The sequence below is a fragment of the Salvia hispanica genome, chromosome 3 (assembly GCF_023119035.1).
Source record: "Salvia hispanica cultivar TCC Black 2014 chromosome 3, UniMelb_Shisp_WGS_1.0, whole genome shotgun sequence".
NCBI lineage: Eukaryota > Viridiplantae > Streptophyta > Magnoliopsida > Lamiales > Lamiaceae > Salvia > Salvia hispanica.
Window position 1 is genome coordinate 34227384 of NC_062967.1, and position 12074 is coordinate 34239457.

At 38.9% G+C, this 12074-nt stretch overlaps 3 protein-coding genes across 3 annotated transcripts; all 3 read left to right on the forward strand.

Annotated features, from left to right (window-relative positions):
* Positions 1-373: 373 nt before the first annotated feature.
* Positions 374-2265, forward strand: LOC125209746 (probable pectinesterase/pectinesterase inhibitor 46). The gene is made up of 2 exons (XM_048109330.1): positions 374-1316; positions 1586-2265. The coding sequence occupies exons 1-2, from the start codon at positions 374-376 to the stop codon at positions 2263-2265; spliced, it is 1623 nt and encodes a 540-aa protein (XP_047965287.1).
* Positions 2266-3417: 1152 nt separating this feature from the next.
* LOC125213814 (65-kDa microtubule-associated protein 3-like) lies at positions 3418-7733 on the forward strand. The gene is made up of 13 exons (XM_048114560.1): positions 3418-3575; positions 4080-4184; positions 4323-4529; positions 4787-5035; positions 5122-5328; positions 5412-5567; positions 5678-5837; positions 5925-6076; positions 6163-6250; positions 6333-6406; positions 6488-6562; positions 6653-6935; positions 7070-7733. Exons 2-13 carry the CDS (start codon positions 4113-4115, stop codon positions 7543-7545), a joined length of 2199 nt encoding a protein of 732 aa, XP_047970517.1. The 5' UTR covers positions 3418-3575; positions 4080-4112; the 3' UTR covers positions 7546-7733.
* Positions 7734-8614: 881 nt separating this feature from the next.
* Positions 8615-11677, forward strand: LOC125213818 (AT-hook motif nuclear-localized protein 1-like). Its single transcript, XM_048114562.1, has 5 exons — positions 8615-9311; positions 9941-10008; positions 10607-10738; positions 10893-11054; positions 11140-11677. The coding sequence occupies exons 1-5, from the start codon at positions 8972-8974 to the stop codon at positions 11428-11430; spliced, it is 993 nt and encodes a 330-aa protein (XP_047970519.1). The 5' UTR covers positions 8615-8971; the 3' UTR covers positions 11431-11677.
* The last annotated feature ends 397 nt before the right edge of the window (positions 11678-12074 follow it).

Sequence of the window (12074 nt, forward strand, 5' to 3'; positions counted from 1 at the left end):
GTTCATTATACGATTTGCAAACGATTAAACATAATCAGTTTTATCTAATGTCAATTAAAATGGAGTCTAATGAATAAGTATTGAATCTACCCAAGTTGAAGACGTTGTATGAAGATTTTAATAATTAGGTATAATCAAGAATAGTCCACTTTAATTCCCCCATGACATTACACACTTATGATTTAAATATTTCCATTAATAAATCATCAAACAAAAATTCTATTGCATGACATGATCGTCACTGCGATCCCTTTCAAAAATATGGAGCCTTCCTTGTATAATTAATACCAAAAATATCACCAAATCTCATACTATATATACACACACACTCTAAAAAAATATCAAACCCATAATCAACAATAAGTAACTCACCATGGCTAGCTTCAACCCCTACGGCAATCTAAACGAGGCCGAGCAAGAAGGGGTCGCAGCGCGTCGGAAAACGCGCCAACGCATCACCATCATCGTCGTATCCAGCATAGTCCTTGTCGCCATCATGGGCGGAATCTTCCTCTTCACTCAAACTCGAGACGCAGGAGGCCTTTCCACCTCCCTGAAGGCCTCCTGCGCCGCGACCCTATACCCCAACACGTGCTACACCAGCCTCTCCCCACTAATAAAACCGCGCCACGTCAGCCCTCATGACATCTACAAGCTCTCCCTCCAAGTCTCCTTGGGCGAGCTCTCCCGAGCCGCCGACGGATTCTTCCAACACCCTACAGTGCAGAAGGTGGTCGCAGACAACAACAGAACGCTCGCGGCACTGGAGAGCTGCCGCGAGCTATTCTCCCTGGCGCTCGACCACCTCAACGACTCCGCGTCCTCCGCCGCTGCCAGCCTCCACGACCACAGGACGTGGCTGAGCGCCGCGGCGACATACCAGGAGACGTGCGTCGAGGACCTGAGCACTGCATCAGCGGCGCTCGGGGCCCTCGCCGCGGGTCACCTCGGGAACTGCACTGAGTACACCAGCAACAGCCTGGCGCTCGTCAGCGCGGCCGAGGAAGCACTCGGCGGCGGGGCCGGCGGTCGGAGGATGCTGGAGATGCCGGCGGGGCAGATGAAGTTCGACGCGGTGGTGGCGAGGGACGGGAGCGGTGGCTACACGACGATCGCGGCGGCGCTGAAGATGGTGCCGGAGAAGAGTAAAAAGAGGTTTGTTATATACGTGAAAAGGGGGACTTATTTTGAAAATGTGAGGATAGAGAAGAAGATGTGGAATGTGATGATGATTGGTGATGGAAAGGATGCCACCATTGTTTCCGGCCGTCTCAACCATGCTGATGGAACTCCCACATTCCAATCCGCCACATTTGGTAATATATCCTCTTACTCCCTACTACTTTATTCTCTTACATGCACTTTTGTGTCAAAAAATATGTTACTACTAATTCTAGTATCTTTAAAATAAATTCATAATGAGTGAAATTTTTAATTGCGAATCAATTTTATTGACTACTATGATTGACAACTACTAAAAACTTATTAACATTTCAGAATTTTGATTGCCATAAATATTTGTTTTTTACTATGATTCAAAACTATAAACTTCTTAACATTTTGATATTTTTTTTGCCATAAATAGCCGTGAAGGGGAAAGGATTCATGGTCCGAGACATGGGGTTCGTAAACACGGCCGGGGCAAGCAAGGGCCAAGCCGTGGCCCTTATGTCAACGGCCGACCGCTCGGCCTTCTACCGCTGCAAAATGGACGGGTACCAAGACACGCTCTATCCACACTCCAACCGCCAATTCTACCGCGAGTGCGACATCTACGGCACCGTGGACTTCATCTTTGGAAACGCCGCGGTCGTGATCCAAAATTGCAACATTATGCCCAAGCTGCCCTTGCACGGCCAAAAAAACACCATCACCGCCCAAGGCAAGAAGGATCCGAACCAAAACACGGGCATATCCATCCATAACTGCATCATTAGACCCACGGCCAACTTGACCGGGGTCAACAACTTCTTAGGGCGGCCGTGGAAGAATTACTCCACGACCATTTTCTTGCAAAATAAGATGGAGGGCTTCATCGACCCGAAAGGGTGGCTACCTTGGGTTGGCACCACGGCCCCGAGCACCATCTTCTACGCTGAGTACCGGAACTGGGGGCCCGGGGCCGGGACCAGTGATAGGGTCAAGTGGAGTGGCTTGAGGCTCAAACTTAATGCCCAACAAGTTAGTAGGTTTACGGTTGAGGAATTCATCAATCGAGACAAATGGATTAACGAAATGGGTGTTACATATAAATCGGGACTTTGAATTTACAAATTTAGTGTAGTATTATTATTTTTGAACTACATTATTACACATGAATCTGCTCAATTCATTGTAGCATTGTTACGCATGGATTTGTTTTATTGGATTTTATTAAACATTATGTTTTTCTCTCCTTTTATTCATATATTGCATTTGTTTCTTTCAAACAAGTTTAGTAGTATGAACTAAATTAAGCATGTGTAATAAATTAGTGTGTATCATTAAATAAAATCATAGGACAATTTTCATTTTGACATTTCAAATACGGAATCTAGAATACACAACTCCATCCATTTTTTTTTACCTGATGAGAATTATATTACTTATCAAACAACATCATAAAAACTCGATCTTGATATTATTTTAACTTCAACCTAAAAATTATACTTCAAAGTTATTATATTGCTATATCAAATCTACAAAAACAAACCTATTTTAAGTTTTTAACTCTATATATGTTATAACAACCTCCTAAAAACTAAATCTTGATATTATTTTAACTTCAGCCAAAAAAATTTATTTCAAAGTAACTATTGTATATTGCTATATCAAATAAATAAAAAAACTATTTTAACTCCACAAATGTTACTCCCTCCATTTAAAAAAAAAACAACTATTTCCATTTTGGGTCGTTCCTTAAAAATAGAAATTTTAGAATCTTTCTATCTTAGGACATGGACCCCACAATCTAGCTACTAACTCTACTTTTACTACTTTTTCTCCTCATATTTCTTACTTTACTTATTTTTCTTTTCATCTCTCTTACTTTACCAATTATGCATTAAAATCGTTTCAAATGTTTCTATTTTTTGAATATGGAGAGAGTACATATTCTCCGTGTCACACTCTGAGTGACACATTTTACTTTTTTTTTTATGTATCACTCTAAATTACACATTTCTAAATATAGAAACATCACTCTCTTGAGTTATTTGGTTGGACCGACCCACCCAGCTTCCTTACCAAGTGGGTTTAGACCGAGTTGGGTTCAGAAACTCAGCCCAAGCCGCTTCATTCCATTAATGGGCCTGGGTCGAGCTGGGTCCGAATGAAACAGGCCCATTTGACAATTCCATTTAAATACACATAACTTTTTTGTCCTTCCTTAGATTCGAAATTTCAAAAACTTGTCTATTTATTTCAACGGTCGAATTTTCAAATACACCCAATTTGCATCTTTTCACTCTACTTTCTTCACTCCATAATTTAAAAATCCTCTCCATTTTCTCAAGATAAGGTCCCAGAATCTTCACCAGAGCTGCTGAATTGTTGCGATAAGAAACATTCTCATCGATTTTGGGCTAATTTTTCAGGTACGCTCTCAGATCTAACTTAAACTTCTGCACATCTCCTTTTTGTGCTGTGTTGTTTGATTTGATTGTGGAATTTGTTTTTCCCCTTTGGATAAACTGAGTTATATAGAGTTATGATGAACTGAGCTGGTCAGCTCATTTCGCCGAACTGTTGCTTGTAATTAACGTCGGTATTGAGCTGAATTTCTATGAATCGAGCTGGTCGGTTCGTTTCGCAGAAATTTTGCTTGGTTAATTAGGTTAATTAGATTAATTCTATGCTATTTTGTCATCACTTGTAAAGAACCTCGACATTGAGGTACGGGAATTTTAGATTGATAGCTCAATCGATTCATAAGCATTCGCATAAATTAAGTAGTACTCCATTTGATTTGAAATTTGATAGTTGGAAAAGTTTGTTTGTAGGTTGAATTATTCTCTTTCCTTTGCACTGTGTTAGTTGGCGTTGGATCTTTGTGAACCACTCAAAATGTGATAGTGAAGTATGCTGATTGTGTTTTATAGGTTAGCAGCTATCTGCAGGAGTGGTTCGATAAAATGTCGGCAGGTGAGAAGAAGATGCTTACTCTAACGGAAACAACATGTGGTACTCTTCTGAATGAACTACAGGTAGATGAACTTATGACTAAGTGATCACATTTTTTTCTCCTCTTCATTTTCCATCTGTTTTTTGAATTATTTTTTGGTTCAGATAATATAAATGAATTGTTACTGACGTTCGGGTGTCATCTTTCTTATTTCTGTCAGATAATATGGGACGAGGTGGGGGAATCTGATGCGGAAAAGGACATAATGTTGCTTGAGCTCGAACGAGAATGTTTAGAGGTGTACAGGAGAAAAGTAGATCAAGCAAACAAGTGTAGGGCTCAACTGAGGCAAGCAATTGCGGATGCTGAGGCCGAGCTTGCCGCCATCTGCTCTTCAATTGGTGAGCCTCCTGTACATATTAGACAGGTAAGCTATAGATTTGTCTCTTTTCTGTTACTCCTATATACTGTATGTTTTAGTCATGTGTTTCTTAATTAATGTGCCAACTCAAAGTTGATTTTGTATAAAAGTCTAATCAGTGTTCACTGATGATAATTGTTTAATCCATATTGGAGTTTTAAGTACATTTTCAGCAGTGTAGTTGTGGTAGAGAGATCTTTAATTCATTAAAAAAAAGCAACAGTTTATTCTTTTACCTTAATGGATGACCTTTCTTCATGTAGTCTGATCAAAGCACTGGAAGTTTGAAGGCTGAACTGAGAGCAATCCTTCCACAAATAGAAGAGATGAGAAAGATGAAATCTGATAGGAAAAACCAATTTATAGAGGTGAATGGTGAGATACAGATTATAAAGAATGAAATATATGGTGGAGGTTATGCTTCGAAGGATGTGGCAGTGAACGAAGCTGATTTATCTTTGAGAAAGCTTGAAGAACTACACATTGAACTGCAGGCACTCCAAACTGAAAAGGTAGATTTGTGGAACTATCATATAGTACTTATTTTTTAAATGATTTTTTCATGTTTATCTTCTCATGGACCCTGGATTGTTTGCAGTGTGAACGTCTGAAACGTGTCCATGAGTACCTTAATTATTTGTACTCGGGCTGCTCAGTGCTGGGTTTGGATTTTAAGCAAACTGTCAGTGAGATTCATCCAAGACTAGGGGAACCTGAAGGAAAAGACATCAGCAACGGTACCATTGAACAACTGAGGACTGCTATACAAAGAATGAAGGAAGTTAAAACACAGAGAAAGCAGCAGGTATATCATCATCTGTGATTATTTTCTTTAGTATCAGCTCCCTTTAAGTTCGAGCGAGTTGCTAACTGTGAAATACTACTCAGTTACAAGATCTAGCATCTTCATTACTGGAGCTTTGGAACTTGATGGATACACCAATTGAAGAGCAACAGATTTTCCAGAAAGTTACCTGTAATATAGCTGCTTCAGAAGATGAAATTACAGAGCCTGGCATGCTTTCTGCCGACTTTATTAATCACGTGAGTCGAACATATTCACTTTCAGACAATGTGTTATATCTTGCTCGAATTTGTAAGCTGAAGTTTCTAACTTGCAAACTGGTTATAAAAACTGCAAAAACGTCTATCAGGTCAAGGCTGAAGTTTCTCGACTGGAGGAGCTGAAAGTAAGCAAAATGAAGGAACTTGTTTTCAAGAAGAAGGGAGAGCTTGAAGATATTTGTAGGAAAACACATTTAATTCCAGAATCAGATAATGCAGTTGATTTGGCTATAGAAGCTGTTCAATCTGGTAACTATATGTCTTCAACTTATCAATAATCTATTTCCTTCAATTATTATCATTCTCATTTTATGTTTTTGTTCTGATTAATAACAGGAGCTGTTGATGCCTCTTGCGTGCTTGAACAAATTGAACTCCAGATCTCTCAAGTCAGAGAAGAGGCTCTAAACAGGAAAGACATACTTGAAAAGGTTGAGAAGTGGATGGCTGCATGCGACGAGGAGAGCTGGCTTGAGGAGTATAATAGGGTTAGTTAGACTCACACACAATTTCCTATTGATTACTTCTCGAGTTCCAATGAGTAATTGCTTTAAATGGTCCCCTTTCTTTGTAGGATGACAATCGCTACAGTGCTGTGAGAGGTGCCCATCTTGTTCTGAAACGTGCCGAAAAAGCTCGTGTTCTGGTCAACAAACTTCCCGGTATGGTAGTATAGTTGATCGGCGCATTACTTTGAAATATGTGCATATGTAAGATTTTGACATTCTTTGTTCCTTGGAATAGCAATGGTGGAGACATTGGCTTCAAAGACTACCACATGGGAAAAAGAGAATGGAGTCTATTTTACCTACGATGGCGTAAGTACTAGCACGTCCATAAGTTCTTTAATGCTTTGCGATTAGCAACACATTATCCTGATTCTCTTCTGCTATGTCTAGGTTCGTCTGCTTTCTATGCTTGAAGACTACATGACTTTGCGGCAAGAAAAGGAAATAGAGCGCAAAAGGCAGAGGGTATAGACCTTTTGTATCCCATAACAAGTCCAATTCTATTCCTCTAGCTCTTGTTTACATTTCTGTATATGTACATTTGCTATATAACAGGACCAGAAGAAACTTCAGGGGCAGTTACTTACTGAGCAGGAGGCTCTTTATGGTTCCAAACCAAGTCCTATGAAGAACCAAAGCGCGAAGAAAGGCGCTCGATTGTCCTGTGGTGGTGCTGCCACCGGCAGAAGACTTTCCCTCGGTGGAAACATGCTACAGACTCCAAGGCATGATATGCCTCCTCCAGCAAAAGCTACTCCCGTCACTCGCAGCGCCAAAAAGAGTCAGCGTATAACTCACGACTCTCTTAAGGATGACGGATTTCAAACACTCTCCTCTGGTAATTTTCCCAGCTCTTGTTACTGAGTCAGAATGCAAAATATAAAGAACTATAAGCTCTCTTATTACAGTATCTATGTTTTCGACATCTGTGTTTTCGAATTTCTAATTGAGTTTCTTGTGTCTTGATTTCAGGGAGGAGAGGTTTGGACTTGGCCGGGCTTCCTGTAAACCAGCAGTCTCGAGAAATAGAATCGCCCTCGCCCATGATGCGAAAGCCGTTCTCTCCCATTTCATCCACGGACTCATCAAGGTCGAACGCCACAAACATTTTAGGCGACATCAACCAGAAACATAACGAAATGTTGCAAAAGATGCTCACAAGCAACAACAGCACCACACCATTCACCACTCCTTCTAAACCGATTCCAACGGCCGAAGCAGAGAACATAATGCCTCAAGCAGCCTCTACACCCTCCACCACATTGCCTATCCCAATGCACCTGGCTATGACGCCAATGCAGAAGCCTGTGCCATCCGCAACGCTGCAGATGACCGCCATCACACCGGCAAAGGCAGCCGAGGAGGAGATAGAGTACTCGTTCGAGGAAAAGAGAGCCGGATTCGTTCTGCCTAGATCACATCTAGTGAACTTGATGATGCAAGTATAGTAACTTGATGACACAATCTGTATACATTTTTATATCTTGGTGTGATAAAAATTGAATTCTATTGTAATGTACATAGTCCACGAACAAGTAGACATGGACTAGAATCTTGAATCTAAGTAGATTCAATCTTGTATGAATCATTCCTGATACCCTTTGTCTGATTGTTAATTTTAGTAATGATTTTGTCTTGATAGTTTCTTAGATTGTTTAATACTATTCTCTTGAGATTTGTAAATTGTGACAGATTTGCATTTGACTAAATAGTTGACTGAGATTGGAAATGGGAAACTTTCTACCCCACTTTTCAGAAGTCCATGATCCATCTAGTATTATTTTAATATTTATTTGAAAAAAGGATTATAAAACAAACAATTAGTACAAACTAACCAATTAGTACTACAAATTAGTACAAAACTACAAATTCAATAAAACAAACAATTTTGAAATTAGAATTAAATACAAAAAATACATGGAAAATCCTCACTTCTAATATTCGCAGGTCTCGTCGTAAAAATATCCTCGATTGCTATAGCATTTCACACTAGCGCTTTTTCTCAATTCTGTGATAATCAAATGAAAATAGTACATAATGTAATGTGATATAAAAATTTATATTAGTTCAAAAGAAGTGATTATGGTGAAACAATTTTTGTATACAGTGGCATTAACAGTAAATCATCACTAAATTCAAGGGTAGGTATTTTCATATAAATTGGTCATTTTTTATAATTTTATTTACCTAAAAAGACAAAGAAGAGGTCAAGAGTTGAAAAAGTTGGAATGCCTCCAATCTTAACTTTACAGCTTTAATTAATTAAACACCCATTTTTAAATTCAAAATATTTATCATATTCCCAAAATTTACCTTTATTTTAATATTCATATTCATTAACTTTGCTATTTTAAATACCACTTATTAAATTTCCAAGACGGACCTGAAACCATTTTCTCAACCATAATTAATACTTTGAATTTTGCAATTAAAATATTGCTTGCTACCTAATTAATTACAATAATATTAAAATCCATTCATTTTTCCTTAATTTCTTCATCCACTTTTTCTTGCAAAAACCCTAATTTTTCACTCTCATTTTTTTTCTTTTTCCAGATATCAATTTTATGCATTCATAATCTCAGAAAAAAAAAATCACAGTAAAACAGAGCTTCTTGCACCAGAGGTCTGCTGTACTGTGTTGGTTGCTGACCTATTTTTTTTGTTTCTAGAGTTTACAGATGATTATGTCAGCTGATTTCCCACGAAAATCTGCGTCATGTTTTGTTTTGTACAATTCTTGAAACAAATTTCGTGTTTGAATGTGATTTACCGTTGGTCCAAGTGTTTGAGCTGCTAAAGATTCAATCTTTATTAATTTAGTGATTAGGGTTTAAGCATTTCGCAATTTTTTTAAGTTTGATTAGTATATGAATGGAGGAAAAGGAAGGGATGAATGGTTCCGGCGTCACATTAAGAGCTGGTGAAGCCCCTCAAATCGGCAGTGTGGAGCCGCCAAGAATCGAAAATTCCGGCAACATTCTTGGATCAGCCACTCCCATAACTCCGGCTCCGGCGGCGGCGACGGTGGATGGGAAGAAGAAGAGGGGGAGGCCAAGGAAGTACGCCGCAGATGGCTCCATCGTGGCATTGTCGCCTATGCCGATATCGGCCTCGATTCCGCTCACCGGAGATTATCCGGGGTGGAAGCAGAGCGGAGGCCGGCCGGTTGACTCTTTCAAGAAGAAGCATAAGCTGGATTTTGCAAATGCAGGTAGCTTTGCTTGCTTTTTTATTGGTTGCAATTGATGTGGTTGGAATGGATCTAGTGGTATAAGTATAAAGTTGAATAGTATTTAAAGAATCTAGATTTTGAATTGGGACCCCTTTGTGTGTGGATTGTGATTTGTGGCAGTTTTGGTATGCTCTGAGGAAAATGGAATGGAATATTGTTGAGAGTCATCCTTGTTTGCTGCTGGTGTTGTCTTTTTTATATGTGATGTGACATGACAAAGGATCTGTCTTTTACTCAATAATTGCTGTGTGCAGAAATGGAAAGGAATAATAAATGATAATGATGAAGAGATGATGTAACATGTGTGGATCTTTACCCCTGCTAATCTATGTATCCATAATATACTGTCTACTGTTAAACACATCTCAATATGAGCTAATGTGCATTGTTAACTCCAAAATGGTTCTTAAATGAAAAATATGCTTCCATCTGCTCTTTTTGGAATCAAAATCAAAATAACTCAATGTTTGGGACTTCCTTTGAGTGCTGATATCAATAAATTTGATGCATGATCAGCATTTCTGGGGATTATTAGTGAGGAATTGAACTATATCGCTCATCCGTAAATTTGTGCGTTTTACTTCAGTGAATTCTTTGATTTATTGTAGGGAATACTATGGCGATCCCTGTCGGTGGAAGTTTTACTCCCCACATGATAACTGTTAACTCTGGCGAGGTACTTCTAATCATTTCCTCGTTTTTATTTTATTGTATTTTTCTTTGAATGTTTGCAGTGCTAATGGTTGATGTTGAGCTATTAACTCCTGCCAAATTTGATGAAATTGTGTGACTAATGGTTCCATATATATGTTGTCACTATTATTCTTCATGAAATTAATGAAAGGGAGATGAACAAATGAAAGTTTGATCTCATGTGTTGTTTAATCATTTAAATGCTTTCAGCAGTATCGACAACATTTTTAATGGAATGAGTGTATTTCTACGTACTCCAAATGAGCAAAACTAAACATATTTCATGTATGGATATGTATTCCCTCAATTAGATGTTTTAAAGAGTTGAGGTATCCTTTATCAAACATCTTTTCTGTGATCGTCCTAAGCCTATGAAGAAGCACATTATGCAATGATATTATGCGATTACTATTTGGTAGATAGAGTTGAGTAGTTGAATCATCAACAGAACGATATTTGAAGCAGCTGTACAACAATCTTCATTATGCATAAGATATAGATGCTCAGACAGACTGCAAATTACGTCTTTGAGAAGATACACTCTGCAAGATTCTAACTTTTAGTTTTTCATGCTGTTTCAGGATATCATGATGAAGATAATATCCTTTTCTCAACAAGTATCCCGAGCAATTTGCCTTCTGGCAGCCAATGGTGCTATCTCAAATGTCACCTTACGTCAACCAAATTCTTCCGGTGGTACTTTAACTTATGAGGTGAGAGCCAGTTGAACGTTGTAGGTTTCTCTTCCTCAAAGTAAATCAATATTCGGATAAAGAAACAGGTTGTTTCACATTGTTTTTGCATCTGATGAAAGGGTGGCCTAAATCCATTTGGATACTTCTGAATTATATTTCGTACTTTCTTCAGGGTCGTTTCGAAATCCTTTCTCTGACGGGATCATTTATGCCTAGTGACAACGGAGTGACAAAGAGCAGATCAGGTGGGTTGAGCGTCTCTCTGGCAGGCCCTGATGGCCGCGTAATGGGTGGAGGACTAGCCGGCATGCTCGTTGCAGCTGGCCCTGTTCAGGTAAAGTGAATTTTCGTGCGCAAACATATAATTCAGCTCACAATTTGAACTGCCATTGTTTTCTAACCTTTTTAAGTTCCAACAGATTGTGATTGGCAGCTTTCTTCCCGGTGGATCCCAAGCGCAGCCGGAGCAAAAGCCTAAGAAACCGAAATACGAGCAAACAATATCATTTGGGGCTGTCCCCGCTAACCCTATCATGTCTGAAGCCCCCTACGGCGGACCAAAGCCGAATCTGACAACGTCAGTGTCCTTCCAGGGAGACAGCCTGGCTTCAACGAACTCTATACACGGATCCAAGATTGCTGAACCTGGTACTAACGTTTCGTTCCACGGAGATGATTCCACAGAGCAGAGCCATGACTTGACGTGCTGATCGCGTATGCGTTTTTGCTGTATCTTAGGTTTTTTTTTAATCTGGTGTAGATGTTTTAGGCTCACCTGTTCTGACCCCCTGCTGCAAAGTGTGTTAAAATTTTCATAGGAACTTAGGATTAGAAGGCTCTGTTGTAGGATTGATTTGCCTTTTTGTTGTTCTGTTGTGTGTAACTTTGATGTATTGTTTGTTGTTTATTAAACTGGAATCATTACTTCTAGTTGAAGTTTCAAGACTTGAATTGTGAGATACCTTGTCAGAATTATGTTAATCCTTTATCTAGAGTTTCTCTCACTGCTACTTTATAATAACCAATAAGCATCTTCTAATTATGTTAATCCTTTATCTAGAGTTTCTCAGAATTTTTGGTCTGTTTCATAAATGGAATTGTAAGCAAAATGTTTTTTACTAAATATTTGTGATAACAATTGAATGAGCAATAAATAAGATAACACTTGTGTATAAATTATGTTAGTTGCAACTCAAGATATTATCTTTAGTACTCATTAGATTTCAAGATTATTCTTCATTCTTGGCAGCATCAAATGCAGCAAATTTAAACAAGGTAAATTCAAGATGCAACTCAAGATATAGGAGTGGGAATTCGGTCGGTTCGGTTTCGACCGAACCGATTAGTCGGTTAA

Excerpts from the sequence above, each read along its gene's own strand:
- LOC125213818 (XM_048114562.1), top strand. The coding sequence starts at position 8,972 with ATGGAGGAAAAGGAAGGGATGAATGGTTCCGGCGTCACATTAAGAGCT. Across the intron at positions 10,009-10,606 it reads TAACTGTTAACTCTGGCGAG|GATATCATGATGAAGATAAT; the intron begins GTACTTCTAATC and ends ATGCTGTTTCAG. Across the intron at positions 10,739-10,892 it reads GTGGTACTTTAACTTATGAG|GGTCGTTTCGAAATCCTTTC; the intron begins GTGAGAGCCAGT and ends TACTTTCTTCAG.
- LOC125213814 (XM_048114560.1), top strand. The coding sequence starts at position 4,113 with ATGTCGGCAGGTGAGAAGAAGATGCTTACTCTAACGGAAACAACATGT. Across the intron at positions 4,185-4,322 it reads CTCTTCTGAATGAACTACAG|ATAATATGGGACGAGGTGGG; the intron begins GTAGATGAACTT and ends TATTTCTGTCAG. Across the intron at positions 6,077-6,162 it reads GGCTTGAGGAGTATAATAGG|GATGACAATCGCTACAGTGC; the intron begins GTTAGTTAGACT and ends CTTTCTTTGTAG.
- LOC125209746 (XM_048109330.1), top strand. The coding sequence starts at position 374 with ATGGCTAGCTTCAACCCCTACGGCAATCTAAACGAGGCCGAGCAAGAA. Across the intron at positions 1,317-1,585 it reads ATTCCAATCCGCCACATTTG|CCGTGAAGGGGAAAGGATTC; the intron begins GTAATATATCCT and ends TGCCATAAATAG.